The 16,426-nt window shown below is 47.2% G+C and overlaps 1 protein-coding gene across 12 annotated transcripts in view; it reads left to right on the top strand.

Moving 5' to 3' along the window:
* Positions 1-16,426, top strand: part of MAPKAP1 (mitogen-activated protein kinase associated protein 1) — a 250,193-nt gene that overhangs the window by 207,249 nt on the left and 26,518 nt on the right. For 10 of the 12 annotated variants that reach the window (XM_021068873.1, XM_021068852.1, XM_021068901.1 and 7 more), the window contains one exon: positions 13,550-13,687. The exons of 1 other annotated variant lie outside the window; for it this stretch is intronic. In XM_021068873.1, coding sequence (XP_020924532.1) covers positions 13,550-13,687 — 138 coding nt within the window. Of the gene's footprint in view, positions 1-13,549; positions 13,688-14,081; positions 15,929-16,426 lie in introns of those variants that run through there. One more of the 12 variants, XM_021068868.1, reaches the window with a different exon arrangement.

Here is a 16,426-nt window from a genome sequence, read left to right as displayed (position 1 = left end):
TTCAAGCTGATTGACTTCCATGAAGTTGCATAATTCTTTTCATTCTGTGATTCTCTTTCATCCTATCCTCAGAACTGCTTTGTAACATTGCCACTTGCCTTTTCTTACTCAGTGAATTCATTGCTTATTCATTCATGCCTTTATTCAGGAAGGCTTTTAATGATCTCAGAAGTTAAATTTGGATCCTCACCAGATAATTTGGAACTAAATTTCAATTACTATTTGGGGTTAATTTGTGTAAAAAATGTCTGCGGATTTTTTTCTTTTTTTGGCCACGTCTATAACATGCAGACGCTCCAGGGCCAGGGATTGAACCCAAGCCCCTGCCGTGACAGCGCTGAATCCTTAACCCACTGAGCCTCCAGGGAACTCCCTAAATCTCTGTTTTGACTTGAACCTCACAGGACTAGGAGAGTCGTAGTGGTCCACACGATATTCATAGGCCATCGTCGTCGTTATCCTCATGGCTGTCATCTTAGGTGTCCACTACGCACTAGGCACTGTGCTGGCTCATAAGTGCTTCACCTGCACTACTAACCCGCCTTAAAGGCAGATGTTTTTGCTGTCTCCATCTGACAGAGAATGTAGGCGAGGTGCAGAGAGGTGGAGGCTCATGCCCAAGCTCACACAGCGGGTAAGAAGGTAATGGTATCAGGGGCAGAACCCTAGTCTAGCCAACCTGAGGGCATCTCCTCCCTAACAGAGGATGGACTTTTTTTTCCCCAGATGGTTTCCAGAGGCAAAAAGCCAAACTTGAATTCATCCGATTCTGATTAGTATATTCAGATAGAGGAAAAAGTTCACAGAAGAATCAGTGCAGAGAGCCCAAGCTCTACAGGCAAGAACTGGTTTGACTCCCAGCTTTACCGCTTATTTGCAATTTCGGCTTAAATAAGTCCCCTCCCCTATCAGTCTTTTGTCGTTTTAGGGCCGCTCCCATGGCATTTGGAGGTTCCCAGGCTAGGGGTCCAGTCGGAGCCATAGCCGCTGGCCTACACCACAGCCACAGCAACACAGGATCCAAGCTGCGTCTGTGACCTACACCACAGCTCAGGGCAATGCCAGATTCTTAACCCACTGCGTGAGGCCAGGGATCGAACCTGCATCCTCATGGAGACTAGTCAGGTTCCTTTCCGCTGAGCCACGATGGGAACTCCCCTTTCAGTCTTAACGTTTGTCATTTCCGAAGTGGGAGTTATAATGTTTACCTTTGAGATTGTGTGTGAAGGTGGTCCGAGGGCGCTGTGTTCTGGTGGTAGCTTATCTCAGTGGTGTGGTGATCACAGTCATTACCATTTGTGTTGCTCATTGGTTTCTCTCCTAGCGCACCATCTTGAAAGTATTTAACCAGATCACTCGGATTAGGTAGTGGCCCTGTTGACAAGGTTTCACCTGTAGTCTCGACAGAGACTTGGCAGGTGGAAGTGGATGCTGAGAGTAATGCAGGTACCTCTCTTTACCACGGTGGCTCTCGGAAGTGAGGGGACCAGAAGCCGGTCCCTGGCGCCTCTGGATGCTTCCAGTGGCACCCACAGCGCCCTCTGGTGGAGAGTCACGATTCTGACGCACTTCTAAAATGGATGTCGTCAGAGCATTTGTTTCTGCTATGAATCTAAATTCAGTCTCTAGCAATATAAGCAAAAACTTCACTAATTAGTCGCAGGGAATTTTCTGACAGTCAGACAGACTGTGCCCATGAGCACCATATCACGCAGTGGAAAGACAGGTTCATTTCCTGTTCCGGTTTGTATTCAGGCCCTCACTTCCTCCTTAGAAAGCAGATGATCACACTCCGTTCTAAAAAGCCTGCACGAAGCCGTCCGGAAAGTCTTTCTTTCTGAAACAGCATCTACTACAGAGTTCAGGGCAGCAAGCAGCACACTCTTTATGGGCATTCAAGTGAGCAGCTGGATTCTGAGATCAGTAAATAATTTATTTTATTTCAACTGACTAGCCAGGTGCTTCAGATCTTTCCTGACACTGATGGATGGTCTCCTCCGCTCGTCCATCCTGTGTCAGTCAGAGCAGAGATTTCGCTCGCCCCCTGTGGCAAGTTCTTCTAAGTGGTAAGCGTCTGTGTGTGGCATTTACCCAGCAGCCCTGCTGATTCCACAGAAAACTCCCCGTCCATGCAGAGTTAGCGGCACACAGAGCACACAGCCGAGGCTCGCCGGGCCGAGCGCGTCGGCCCCATGGAGGCTTGCCTCCTGATCGAGTAAGCGTGGCTGGTATCCCAGTTTCGCTGCCTGCCATTTGCTTCTGAGAAAGTCGGGGGACTTTGATCTGCATGACCCAAAATTCAGTCGATTTTCCACCAGACTTTTACACGATTGAAAACTGCGATTGGAGTCTGTTAATGAAACCTGGAGCAAAGATCTGATCTTTTTAAATAACATTAACAAGAATTATAATTTTTAAAAGCCGTTGCCGTTTGTCAGATGCTTACTATGTGCCAAGAGCTCTGCTGATCCCTCTTTTATATGCATTGTCTCCTCTAATCATAGTACTTTATTAGATAGTTTTGATGTTACCTCCATTTTTTTTAATGTGAGGAAGCTGGGATGAAGCTGAGATCAGAACCCAAGACTGAGGCTGTCCTGCGGCTAACGACTGATCGCCCCTTGAATGCGGATGGCCATTGCACTAATGCTCTATCTCTGTAGCAGTTTGTGGTCTGCAGTGAACTTTCACCCTTATTACCTTGTTTAATGCACACAGCGGATTGATGATGTTACTCCCATTTCATGACAAAAAACTGAGGCTTGGAGGAGTTCATGAGATAAAGTAACGTATTATAAAGCACGTCGTGCTGACTGGCACACAGCTATTACTTAATAAATACCAACTCTCTTTCCCTCCCCTCAGCCGTCAGGTAGACAGTAGGGTATCCAGTCCCAGGAGCAAAACTGAGACTGAAACTCAATCCCATACACTAAATCCATCACATGGCAAATACCTCAGTCATTAAGGACGTGCCTTCAGCAAGGACGTGATTGCTTCTGGTTGGCCAGTTCCAGAAATTCTGCACGCCCCCCACTCTTCTCCCTCCCTCAGCCTCTGGAGACCAGTGTCAGTGTGGCGTGTGTGCTGCTCTTCCATCCTCCATTCACACCGCTGATCTGTCCCTGCACGTTTTCCCCCTGGGCCCAGACCTCACCTCAGAATCGTTCCCAACACTGCCCCATAAAAAGCCCCCTCCCGATCAGCTGGCACTGGTTCTTCAGTGGAAATCGATTTGCCATCCATGCTCTGCCAGCCTGGAAAACTGACCAGCACAGCCATCATGCCTAAACATTCCTGTGTGTCTTACAAATATTTTTGGATACTTCATCTTACCTGCTTCCCCTCCATGTTGGGCCTAAAAGTACAGATGCCCTTTAAATGTAGACTTTGCTGAGCTTATACCAAGTTGAGATTTATCCCATTAACCGGAGCTCCTGTACGCTTGACCATGGTATCAGGCATGAAGACGTGGGTGCTGCCCAGACACGCCGGGGCTGGCAGGTTGAAGTGGGTTTGGAGCAGCTGAATCTAAACGGGTCAGATGGTGAGTGCCGCCTGTGATCTGGGAAGCCCAGAGTATGCTATCAGGACATTCGCATTGGCTGACTGACAGAAGCTGACTTAGGACGCAGCAGCCAAGAGGCTGCCCACAAACCCAGGTACGGAGGCAGAGAGGGCCAGCACTTCTTCGTAGGCCGCTCATTTACGTGGTACCTTAAAGCAGTGTTTCCTACCATGACCGTGTGCAGAATCACCAACTCCCTGGCCTCATATAAGACCTGCTGGCTCAGAATGTCTCTTTTTTTTTTTTTTTTTTTTTCAATTTGTCTTTTCTAGGGCTGCTCCTGCGGTATATGGAGGTTCCCAGGCTAGGGGTCTAATTGGAGCTATGGCCACCGGCCTAAGCCAGAGCTACAGCAACACAGGATCCGAGCTACGTCTGCGACCTACACCATAGCTCACGGCAACGCCAGATCCTTAGCCCACTGAGCAAGGCCAGGGATCAAACCCTTAACCTCATGGTTCCTAGTCAGATTCGTTAACCACTGAGCCACGACGGGAACTCCTCAGAATATCTCCTTAATTGTGGGGTTTGGAAAACGCAATCTCACAGTATTCAAAGGACTTTCTTGCCCTTATCTCTTTGTCTAGGGGTTTTTTGTTGTTGTTGTTATTTTGTTTTGCTTTTTACTGATTGGACAGGTCAGCCTGGTTTTCCCAGCACAGGTCTCAGGCTAAGAAGTGTTTTGATAGCCATGCCACCTGTATAACTTGATTCCTTCACTTTATCATTTGTCAGTTGACCATCCCCAAGTCACCAAAGGGATATGTCACTGAATACATAATGTACCATGATTCCCATCTCTATTATATTGCCTATATAACCAACATAATTCTGTGTAGGATGTACAAATTCTGTGTAAGATTTACAGATAAAGACTGTATTATAAAGTTTCCATGGTTACCTCCACTATCTCTTCATACAGCAGTCCAGGTGTAGAGCTGCCTGTGGCGCAGTGGGTTAAGGATCCAGCATTGTCACTGTAGCGGCTTGGGTTCCAGCATTGTCACTGTAGCGGCTCAGGTTCCTGCTGTAGTGTGGGTTTAATCCCTGGCCCGGGAACTTCCACATGCCATGGCTGCAGCCAAAAAAAAAAAAAAAAAAAACAATCCATATGTATAATCTTAACACTTGTGATCACAGATTTTTTTTTTTTATCTGAAGTATCAAGTACACTAGCACGTATCTTAAAGAGGGCAAAGAGGTTTCATCTCATAAACCAACTCTAGTCAAGTTTGTGATGGCTGCCCAGCGCATCAGGCTGGAGTAGCATCTCAGGCGGTGTCTGAAGGCGACATAAACTCTGTGATGGATTAAAAATGTCTGCCCTGCGCCTGCGTGTGATGAGAAGGCAGCGTTATTTGCCATCTCTTGTCTTTCTTGGTTTATCCCGTTGCAGTTATTTAACTCTCTGGTCAATACCTACAAGCTAGCCCTCAAAGACAACCTTACTGCAATGTTATTTTTTACTCTAGATGCAGACTTCAGAAACACATTAGAAGACTCCATGAGTGAAAGCAGCAGCTGTGGCCTGGACTTTATTACTCCTCAGGCTCACTCGGACCCTGGAAGTAGTTCCGTTTGGCTATATGAATAAAATACATGGCCCTCTTATTTCTGATGGGGTACCTACAGAGAACAGTTCAAGTAATTACATAATCTGGAAATGCGTGTTCTCAGAAATGGATTGACCTTCCTCCCACACCCCCATTTCACAGTGAATGCTCGGGAGATACCCTTCTCCATTCAGAGACACAAAGAACATCATAGTTGCTGTGGAGACCTGCGTTGTCTTTAACTCCAAAACCCCTGGGTCCGCTGAGTAATTTGAGAATGCAGATCCTAGGATTCCAGTATTCATGGTAATAAACCAGTAATAAATGCTCGTATTAAATGATTATTCTGTCCCTATTGTGACAGCATTTGTGTGACCCACAATTTGGAATAGGGTTTGACAATTCCTAATGAACTTCAAGGGACAGCTGCCACAGGATTGCCTCCAGAAACTTTCTTTACCACGTCAGTGCTTAACGCAGTGATGAGGCTGTGGGAAGATCCCTTGCCGGGGAATGTCGGAGACTCGAGGGGCTTTTCCTGACTGTCTGCTTTCCTCTCTGCTCCCAGATCTACCCTTTTGAGAATCCCTGACGAGTCATCTCAGGCTCCTCAGATGGCTGAGAAAGAATTCAGAATTAGAAAAACTTGAGAAGCACTGGCATGTCGTGGAATTCATGGGAATAGGATACGTGAGCATTCTCCAGGATTCTGTATTCTTTTCACCACGTCCTCATCTTGTCACTTGAGCTCCAACATTGCACCAGGGCCTGAACATGGGTGACCTCTCATTTTTTCCCCATTCTGCAGAGGCTGTTATAAACTCTCTCATGAAACAGCATTACTGCTTCCTGACATGCTAAGCTCACCTGAGGTATCTGTTTACCGGGAGAATATTTAGTTTGGGGGTCCAACTGCCCCAGTACAGAGACTTTGCAACTGCCTTCTCCACAGCAAGAGTTTAGCCCTCATCCAAGGACGGGTGTGACTGGGATTGAATCGTCAGAGGTCTCATTTAGTAGCTCTGCCCTTGTGCTGAGCGCTCTGCTGAGGGCTGGTGCACAGTCGCGGTCTCACTCGTGGTTGCGCTGCCTCTAGGTTTGCCATCCAAGGATAACAGTCTAGTCAGGTACACTCAGACTTGTTCCCAAGTCTTTATATTAGAATTGGAATTAACATTAGAATTACATTGGAATGGGCAGCTTTTAGCTCTCATTCCCAAACTGTTTTGGGTGGTTAGCCACTTCACAGAACCACTTGATCTCAAGAGTGTAAGGCTCTACTGGGTCTCATTTTAGTTGTGACCCAAATGGGATTTTGTCACATATTTTGGGTCCCTAATATATTGCTGGAGGCAGTGCTTTTTGTGCTATAATGTATTTGATCACTGTGTGAATATACCCACTGCAGAAACATAACGCACAGCGAGACCGAGCTGGGCTGTTTAAGCCCAAGCTTGGAAGTATGGGGATATGAATTATGGTTATAGCCCTGTCATTACTGGGTGACATCAGACAAGTCATATCCCCACCCTGAGCCTCAATTTCTTCATATGGAGAATGAAAGCCCCAGATTAGGTGATCTCTGAGGTCTCATTAAGCCCAAACAGCCGGTGTGTCTGATCCTGTGTGTAAATTCAGAAAAGTTTCAAAGTCTTCCGTGCCTGCTCTGTGGATGCTATCGATTGGCTTTATAGATTCAGCAAAATCCACTCTGGCAAAGAGTTGTTCAGTGGCACACCCCAGGGGCTTCTCCAGGCTTTCCGAGGCTCTAGGTAACCTGAAGACAAGAGGATTGTAGATTTGTATAAAAAGCTACTCCAGGATTTAACAGCAGTGGGGCTTTTATAGTCTTAGATTCAGAAGCTGTAGGAAATTGATGAATGAACCACATCTCATGACGTCTGAGCAAATAAACAATAACTTGGGAAATACGTGGAGGCGTGAAAGGTTAAATACCTTAATTTTTGCCAGACTGGTGTTTCAGCTGCTTAGAAGGGCATTTTAAGTGGGCGTTGTGGGGGGGGGGGTGCTGCTAGACGTCAGGCGTGCTCCTCCTGGACAGTAGGAAGCCGATAGGTTGGAACACACACTCGACTTAGTCCAATAGACCTGGGCTTCAGCCCAGCTCTGCCATTTACTAACTTGACTCACCCTGAGCAAGTAGGTCATTTCACCTTTCTGAGGCCACTTTTACTAATAATTTGAGGGGGGGTTGCTTTTTAGGGCCGCTCCTGCAGCATATGGAGGTTCGAGGCTAGAGGTCCAATCGGAGCTGTAGCCGCCAGCCTACGCGACAGCCACAACAATGCGGGATCCGAGCTGCTTCTGCGACTTACACCACAGCTCACGGCAACACCGGATCCTTAACCCACTGAGCGAGGCCAGGGATGGAACCCACAACCTCACGGTTCCTAGTCAGATTCATTTCTGCTGCACCACGACGGGACCTCCACTTGTAGTAATAATTTTAACAATAATTGAGCCCTTATGTGCCAGGCACGCTGCTGTTTTTTACATGTTTAGGCTGGTCTACCTTCATGACCCCTTGGGAGAAGCTATTGTTGTTTTTCCCATTTTACAAAGGAGGAAGAAGCTCAGGCTCAGGGAGGGAGAAGGAATTTTACCCAGGATGACACCAGAGGGATGGGGAGCTCCAGATTAAGTACCTGGGGACCTCAGGGGGCAGGGGTTCCCTAGCACAAACGTTGCCACAACTTCCAGGTGTGAGAACATGTTTGCTGATGTTGGATTGAACTTGTGGAGGTTGCCAGGATCAAGAAGACGTATGCCTTCTTGATGATGGAGGTCATTGCCCAGATTCATGGACAGGACAGCACTGGTCTCCCCGGCTGGACAGTCGTTCTGGATCCTGGTGCTTCCAGGAGTGGGGCATGGAGTGGAGCATAGAGTGGGTCCCGAGAGAATTGCCTCCCACTCCCACCCCAGTCTAGGGCCGGACAAGTCCCTTGTTCATGTCCCTCCCCTGGCTCCTTCGCTCCCTGCCCTGCCCCGACCCTCATCACTGGGCCCACATCACATCCCCTTGCCCAGTGCCCAGCTCCAGACAGTAGTAGGCATGAGAAGTAGTAGTGTATGTCCCTAGCTATGGATTAAGCAATATTCCAAGCACCTTTACAAGTCTTATTTGATCTTATAACAAGCCCATGAGGTTCTGTTACCAACACCATTTCACAGCAGCCTGCCCAGCGTTACCTAGTTAGAAAGTAGAGACGCTGATACTGAACTCGGGACTCTGACTCCAAAGTCCACTAACCCTTATCTCTCTCAACTACTGCCTTTAAATATACACTGGGCTACCACTGCCTTCCTGACAGAAATGTGAGAAGCTCTCAGTAAGTTGCGGCAAAGGACCAGCATAGGCCGCCCAAAGAAGGTACCCGGTCTGTGTTAGCACGTGATACACAATGCTCATTTCCTTGTATGGACGTCTTTGGGTTAGCTCAGACAGACGAGGGATCTCCTTGTGATAGCTCCAAAGCCTTGGACAAATAGTTTCTCCAGAGAGTTGTATATATGTTATGGTTGCATTTTTGTTTATTTTGAGCTGTCTTGTTAAGGAAGGATTTATATGCTGGCTTTGATGTAGGACAGCAATCAGGCAGTGTTTTCTGCCTTTGACAGTTGGTGCGATAGTTTGCTTCCAGTGAAGTTTGACTCACTGTATCTGGAAGCTGTCAGAAGTGGGAGCATGAAAAGGTCATGACGGATGGCTTTGGATAAGTGGGTTGGGGAGGAGAGCTGGTAAAGGAGACAAATGGCCTCCCTTGTTTCCAAGGGTAGGGGCTGAGCCAGGCCCGCCCCCTCCTCCCTCTTCTCACCAGCCATAGCTGCCAGGGTGGAGCCTCCCTGGCACGGTTTGCCAGGGTGGCACCAGGCTGGGCATAATGTAGCCGCTCAAGTCCCCTCCTCGCAGGTCAGCCCCTTGGGTACTTGAGAACTGCTAGACGGAAGAAGTCTTCAGTTTAGGATCACTTTTCATGATCCCCAGTTATAGAAGTCAACACACCCCCTTCCTTGCATTTTCAGAGTTGGGAAAAGGAACTGAAATCTGAAGTAGGAAACCCCTCCCCTCCAAAAAGTGTCAGCTGTTTTTATTTGGGGTGACATTTCTACTTTGGAAAAATGCAGAAAAGGAAAGGACGTAATCCCACTGGCCAGAGGTGACTTGACCGCTCTTACTAGTTTGAAGCTTAGCCTTTTTGACCTCTTTTCTGTAAATATTTTTCCTGTCCTTTTCACCTAGTGTCATAAGAATTTTTCCAAGTCAAAGCTTTTCCTGTACATAGTTTTTTGTGGCTTCATTGTATTCCGTTGTGGTTGTATTAATTATTTCTCTATTGTTTACATTGGAAAAATGTAAACTTAACAGAAGCCAGCTTCCCTTGTTTTCTTGGGCATATGTTTATAATTTGAATTTACTTTAAAATAGTGCATAAATGACGCTTTAAGGAATGCCTCTGCCTTTGCTTCAGTGACTTTACACAAAAACTTCAGCTAAGGAAATCAAAACCATGCCCAGTGGTCAAAAAGAAGATTATTGATAGGATTTCGTGCCCCACGCTGCCATGTATGAACAAAAGTAGGTGAGCATTTGTTGGCGCATTTGAGTATTGTTTGTTCCTTGGTAAAAATTGAGAGAAGAGGCTAAAGACCAGTTAGGCAGAATTTCTTACCACATCTTCTCCACTCAACTGAATGGGGACGTGCGGATTAATGGAAGGTACCATGCTTGGGAACCAGATGGTGCTGGGTCTGAAAATGGCTCTCCCACCTAAAGGCTGCCCAGCCTTAGACAGGCACCTTCACCTCCCCTAGGACATGTTATATAAAACGGCTGGCACAGTTCTTGAGAATAATGTAGTGGCTGGGAGGACAGATTCTGGAACCAGAAAACCTGGGCTTTCTTCAAATGCCAGCTTTGCCACTTCCTAGCTGTGTAATTTTGGACAAGTTACTTAACCTCTCTGTGTGTCAGCTTCCTCATCTACAAAATAGGGATAAACATAGGAACCAGCTTCCTAAGATGGTTGTGAGATTTGAATCAAGGCACACAAAGGGTTTCTAACCCCTCTGGCACATCATCGGTGCCAGTTAATGCGCCGCCGCTCTTTGCCCCGACCTAGCTTGTGGCACCAACCTCCTAACTGGTCCTCTTTCCATCAGGCCGCGACCTCCTTTCAGCTGAAAAGGAGACCTCAGACTCCCAGGCAGGGGCCAGAAGAAGTCCCCGTTTGCATCCAGGCTGGATGCCGTGGACTCCACCTTCAGCAGCGGGGTCTAGTTGTGCTCAGGAAAATGGGCTCCGACAGCGGGCTGCCACTTGCCCAGCAAGAGCAGACAGGGTGTGCCATGTGCCCTGCTTTAAGAAGCGGGGACTCACCTCTCAAGGGGGGTGAGATTATTTAATGTACAAAAGGATTTTTCCCATCAGGAAAGATTCCCCTACAGGTTTCTTTAAATAGTGACTCCTCTAGGCAGGCGCGTGTTTTACAGATCATTAACTACTTGACTGAAAGCCTGCAGGGCAGAGAAACTTAAAACTAAAGTGCCGGGAGCCCCTGCCAATTACAGATCAATCCAAAATGAAGATGAAGTATCTCTGGAACTGGAAGTCAGTGGAAAATGTGATTTGATTCAGAAAAAAATCTGATTTACACACAACTTTTTTGGAATACACCAATTGTTTAAATGGTGTTCCACCTGCCTGCCTCTCTTGAACTTCATGCATTCGCCTCCCACATCTTCATCCCCAAACCGCAGACTTGGGGTTCCCCTCCATGAACAGTGACTGCACAACAGCCCTAGGAAAGGGCGTCATTGGGTGTTCTCGTGGCCGAGCAGAGCTTAGGCAACTGATGGGAGATACAGCCCATAATGGATGAACTATGCAGTAACAATTTGCAGATAAAAATAATAGAAGTTAAAGTGTACTTTACATGATAAAAGAAAGATGAAAGAGGACGAGAGTCTGTTACATCTGAGATGGTTACAAAAGTCCTGCTTCGTGAAGTAGGCTCTGTTGAAAAGATTGATGCAATGGGGAGTGACCTTGGCTTGGAGCAGGAGCTGGTGATGTATGTATGCGCATCCCTCTGCTAAATGGACCCAGATTTGTAGCACTAATATACATGGGAGCCCAGAACCAAACTCAGTACGGCAATAAATCAACAGCCACTTTGGGTGTCATTTCTGGTTTATATTCCACTATTGTTCTATCACTTTAATTCATGTCACTATCATCTTTTCATCTGGAACAGTTTTATATAATTTTCCAGTGGAGTTACCTGACAAATCCTATCAAATTAACAAGCTACATTAACACTATTGACTGACTACGGCTTCAGGAGTTGCAGGGCCGTAGAACAAAATTTTAACTCCGTGTCTCTCTGATGATACCTCTCCCCCTCCCTCTCTGAGGAAGGAAGGTAGGGTGAGGTTGATTCCACATAAGAGGTATGTGGCGCATTTGCACATTGATCTCGCTCTGCTCATTTTGACTTTTATAAATGTCAAAATAAGAAGCAGAAGAAGGGAGGACCGGGGGAAAAAAAAGAAAAACCACTTGCTACCAACAAGCCATGGTGTGAGTAGTTTTCTTCTTTCAGGGAACTATAGACATGTCCAGATCTTTAACAATTAATGACCAAATTGGAGGGAAGAGTGTAGCAGGGTAGTCGTAATCTATTTTAAGTGAAATGTAATAAAATCGGTCTCCTGATACGTTCTCGCCCTCCTGAAATCATCTAGACCCGAACGTCCAGAGTCAATTGGGCTTATGACATTATGCCTAATTGAAATATGGTGTTCCTGAAATATGTCTAATGACAGATTCCAGCGTTCGCTTAATAAAAAATACCAATTGTTCGTCTTTTCCAAAGACCACACAGTAATGACCAGGGTTAAGCCACTGAACGGCCCGTGTCTCCTTCAAAGGCAGCAGAGGGGACCCTGCTGCGGGCTCTCCAGTCTCCCGCCTTTGTCTGACTGCTGGTTTGGGATTTCCTTATTCATAACATAAAACAGAAGCACACGGAGTGTGTGAGTGCGTGGCAGACCTAGTCACTAGGATTGGTTTGTGTCTGTTTTCTTTATTAATGTTAAATTTGGCCTGACCGCGGTCATTGTGTTCTTTGGCTTTTTGTTTTTTAATTTCTTTGTTTCTTTTATCGGTGCTATCTTTGGGCCCATTGCGTTTTCTCACGTTATTCGTAAAATCTTCTGAAGGCAATCCATAGGACGAAATATGTTGATAACTCTGGCTGGCTTTTGTGTTGCAGTATGTACATCCGATTGTTTTATTTCTTAGATTTTTACTTCATTTAGCTTTTTTTTTTTCGCTTTGACCCTGACCTTTAAACTGTGGCCTGCAAATTAATTACTTTTAAGAATCCATCTGGGGCCCACTCTGGAAGGTATATTGAAGGATTTTGTTTCACTTCATGAACAGATTCCTCAATTTTCAGTGGAAAGAAAAGGAGCATCCCAGCCTCGCTCTTGTGTGTCAGGCTGGGCACATTCTGCTCGGTGATTCCAGGAGGGCAGTTGCCGTGTGTTTGCACAGTCATCCTCAGACACCCTCCATCCCTGGCGTGACCTTTGTTCTCCTGACACCTTTGCTCCGAGTCACCGTGCAGTGCGTTTTGTCTTTCACAGCTCTGAAAATGAAACCTGAAGTCCCAGTAGTTAAGATCCTGGAATCCCGTCAGAAAGCCTTTGTTGCCTAAAGCGCACACCCAGGGCTCTCTTTCCCTCCGCAGAGAAGCAGTGACCTCCACAGCCTGAACCCAGGCTCTGAGACTTGAACTTGGAAGATTTTACGTAAAGGATCCTTTGATCCACCTATGGCTTCCTTTCAATACAATGTGGATAATTATTTAGTGTCAGAGAATTCCTTAGGGAGAGATTTTTTTTTTTCCTATTTTTAGTGTGTAAGATTTTTCCAGATCAGAAACTTCATTGGTAGCCTAGCTCTTTAGGCATAAATGATGTTACAGCCTTCTCTGTCCAACCTAGATCTTCTAAAACAAAACAGAAAAAAGACCACTGATCAGAACCCGTTTAAAGGAAGCTTAGAGTTTATTTCATTAACAATATGTAGGTAAACTCTCTATTGTATCTGTGTTATATCGAAAAAGGTATGTTTCTTAATACTTTATCATCTGGTTCCCTCACCCCCACCCCCACCGCCTCCAGCTCAGCCACCCAGGAAACCAGACTTTGCAGCTTCTCTGTGCTGTGTGGCGTCTCCTTATGTCTGTCTTTAGAAGCCCATGGCGCTCCCTAAAGCCCCAAGGAAGAGCTCATGTTCATCCAACTTGGGATTGGCAGAACAGGGCCGACGATTACACTGAAATCACTGACCCCGACTTCTTGTGGCTTCTTTTTTGTCCTCCCTTTGGCCTTACAGGTATCTCTGGAGACAAAGTAGAGATAGACCCTGTTACGAATCAGAAAGCCAGCACTAAGTTTTGGATTAAGCAGAAACCCATCTCAATCGATTCTGACCTGCTCTGTGCCTGCGACCTTGCCGAAGAAAAAAGCCCCAGTGAGTAGTCCCTTTTATTTATGTCCCCTTTCTCTCTTCCCCCTCTTCCCCTCCGTGTGCTGGGTGCCAGGAGAATATATTGCCACCGTGTCCTTTTTTCCTTGGGTCTGTTTAATTCATTACCAGAAATTTCTTTTAATCAAATGGGATTGTATTGTGGTGCCCAGAGCCTGACATGGGCCCCTGTTCTGTTCGGTCTTGATGGCAGCAGGGAACCTCAGAGCAGCTCCTGACCTCGTCAGCACCCCCGCGGGGGGCTGGGGCCAGATTCCTGATGCGAATCTGTACTCATCAGAGCCCTCGTTTCACTTCGTGCTCCCTTCCTCTTCCTGTGTGGGGGACTGGACCAGTCAGACCCGGACCTGCCTGCCTTCCTTCCTTCCTTCCTTGCCAGATCGAAGGAAGTTGGAGGATTTCCTGTGGCAGCTGAAGACTAGATTTAGATATCCATCACGCCGGAAGTGTCAGCACCCTCCAGCTTATTGGCAGCTGCATGACCTACCAGCTCGTAATTAAGCTCCTGCCTGGTCCTGCAGAAGAGAGCGCTGCTGGGTTGGCACTCCTCTGCTTAAATTACCCAAGTAGATACAGTCTGGGTGTATATTAAAGCACAAAGTCTATTATACTTTCGCAGTTAAGTAATTGAGTGTAGCATTTAAATTAATCATTTTTTGGACTTCAGTCCCATCAAGAGGCAGAAAGGACTCAGATGGCACTGATTTTCCTCCGTAGGAGAAAGAAGTTTAAACTGTAACGGATTTGTTAGTTGTCTGGAGAACGCTGTAAAACAGTGGCTCTCTACATCTGGTTTGTTACTAGTACTGCCTGCAGTGCCTGTTTAAAATGCAGCTGCCCAGGCCCCCCCCCCCGGGAGGTTCTGACTCAGTAATTCAGAGTATGACCTGAGCAGCCAGTTTTTGTTCACCCCCTTTATTCCAGTGTCCACTAAATTAGAGAGCAGATGTAAGGAACAACATACTCAAGAGGAGCAGAGAGAAATCTAAAGGCCAGCAAGTGTCTATAACATGGCTTAAGTTTTTGTGATGAAACTGACTAAACAAGGGCCTAAAGAATACACACTGGGCCTATAGACTGGGCACCTGCCCCACGGCCTTGTTTATGGGTGGGTGTTTAATTGTTTCCTCAGATCCAGTCACAGTGGGCTATGTAACCTCCTCTTCTCAACTCTACCCTACACGTAGCTTAGCAAGAAGGGAGGACGTGGCGGGGCAGGGGAAAGGAGCAGAGCCACACCCACCCCCCTTCCCGCCATTCCTGCGTCCCGTGAGGCCTCGGCTCTGCAAGGTGGCTGCCAGGAGCAGTGAGGAGATCGCTGGCTGCGCTGGGGCCCTTGCCCCAAGGCTGCCAGATCCCCTCTGCCTTTAGATAAACATCGTCCTGATCCCTCTCACTCCAGCTAGTCCACCAATAAAGATGTCATTGTAGTATCTTTCTTCCCAAGAACTCAGGATGCTTTGAAAAGTAACATTTTCTAAATTCTCCATGTCTCTGAGAGATGAAAGCAGTCACTCAGATGTTGCAGAGGGGAGTGAGCTGGAGTGGAAAGGTTAGGGAGAGACCTAGAAACAGGATTCAGATTTCGCTTACATTCACACCAAGACACTCACTGTGCCGCAGAGGGCTGAGATGCAGGCACTGACCGGTAGAGGATGAAACACCCCCAGCCTAGGAGGGACTCAAGGAAAGAGGCACAGCTACCACCTCCCTGTCAAGAACTAGCAGTCCTCTCCGAGAGGGAGGCCACGTTCCCAGCATCAGGGATCCAGAGTAGCTGTGGGCCCCACCATTTCAATAGTGACTGTCCAGCAACAGAGTCTTAGACCTGCTGGACCGTCCTGTGTGAAAACTGCCCGTGTAGGTCTCACTGAGGTTCCCCCCTCTCGCTCTGGCTCCAGAAATCTGGAACTGATCTAGATCTGACACTTCCATAACAGAGAGGCACTCAGCCCCAGGAAAACACGTCCTGAGTCCCTGTCCCCTCCCACAGGGCCTTCCAACCATGTTCCTCAAAGCTCAGGGTTCTCGGGGGGCCCTCCAGGGCCTCTCCTGGAGCGGGGCCAGAGTTGGGCCTGAGGCCCCCCACTTCCACCAAATGATTCCGCATTTAATTCCAGCCAGTTTGAGGGTTCTGCACTTAAAAGGTCAATCGATGAAAAGGATTTCGCCATTTAAAAAAAAATTGAAAGTTACAAGCTCTCAGAATAAAATTCAGACTCCTCAGCACGGCCTCCGCAGACATTCACTACTCCAGGCGCGTAGCCCGCAATTTCCCATCCTGAACGTGGACCGTGGTCACTGTGAGCTGCTTGCACACAAACCCACCTTGAATTTTGTGCTTCTGCTGTTCCCATTCCTGGAACACACCTCCACCCGGACCCTCTCTCTAATTCACGGACACCTCCATTTCCTCACCCCCAGCCCCTCATTTTTCAAGGCCTGGCTCCAGTGCCAGACTCTCTCTGTAATTTTGCCCCCAGGAGTTTGCCCATACCTCTGGGCAAGCGCCTCACACACTGCCCGTCTCCATGCTGATCGAATTGACCAGAGACCGGCTTCCGCAGCCTCATTCCCTAGCATGGTGCCTGCCGAGTTGTCCTCAGTGAGTGTTTGCTGTCTTGAAATTGATCTTAATGAGGCCAGAATTTGGAAACCAAAAGTTATTCAACAAAATTTATCTTATGAAATGCCCGAACAAAGAGTATTAAATGAATTGGCTTG

The sequence above is a fragment of the Sus scrofa genome, chromosome 1, assembly GCF_000003025.6.
Source record: "Sus scrofa isolate TJ Tabasco breed Duroc chromosome 1, Sscrofa11.1, whole genome shotgun sequence".
Classification (NCBI taxonomy): Eukaryota; Metazoa; Chordata; class Mammalia; order Artiodactyla; family Suidae; genus Sus; species Sus scrofa.
The sequence above is the reverse complement of the archived record's forward strand: the minus strand, read 5'-3'. Positions and strand labels throughout refer to the sequence as shown.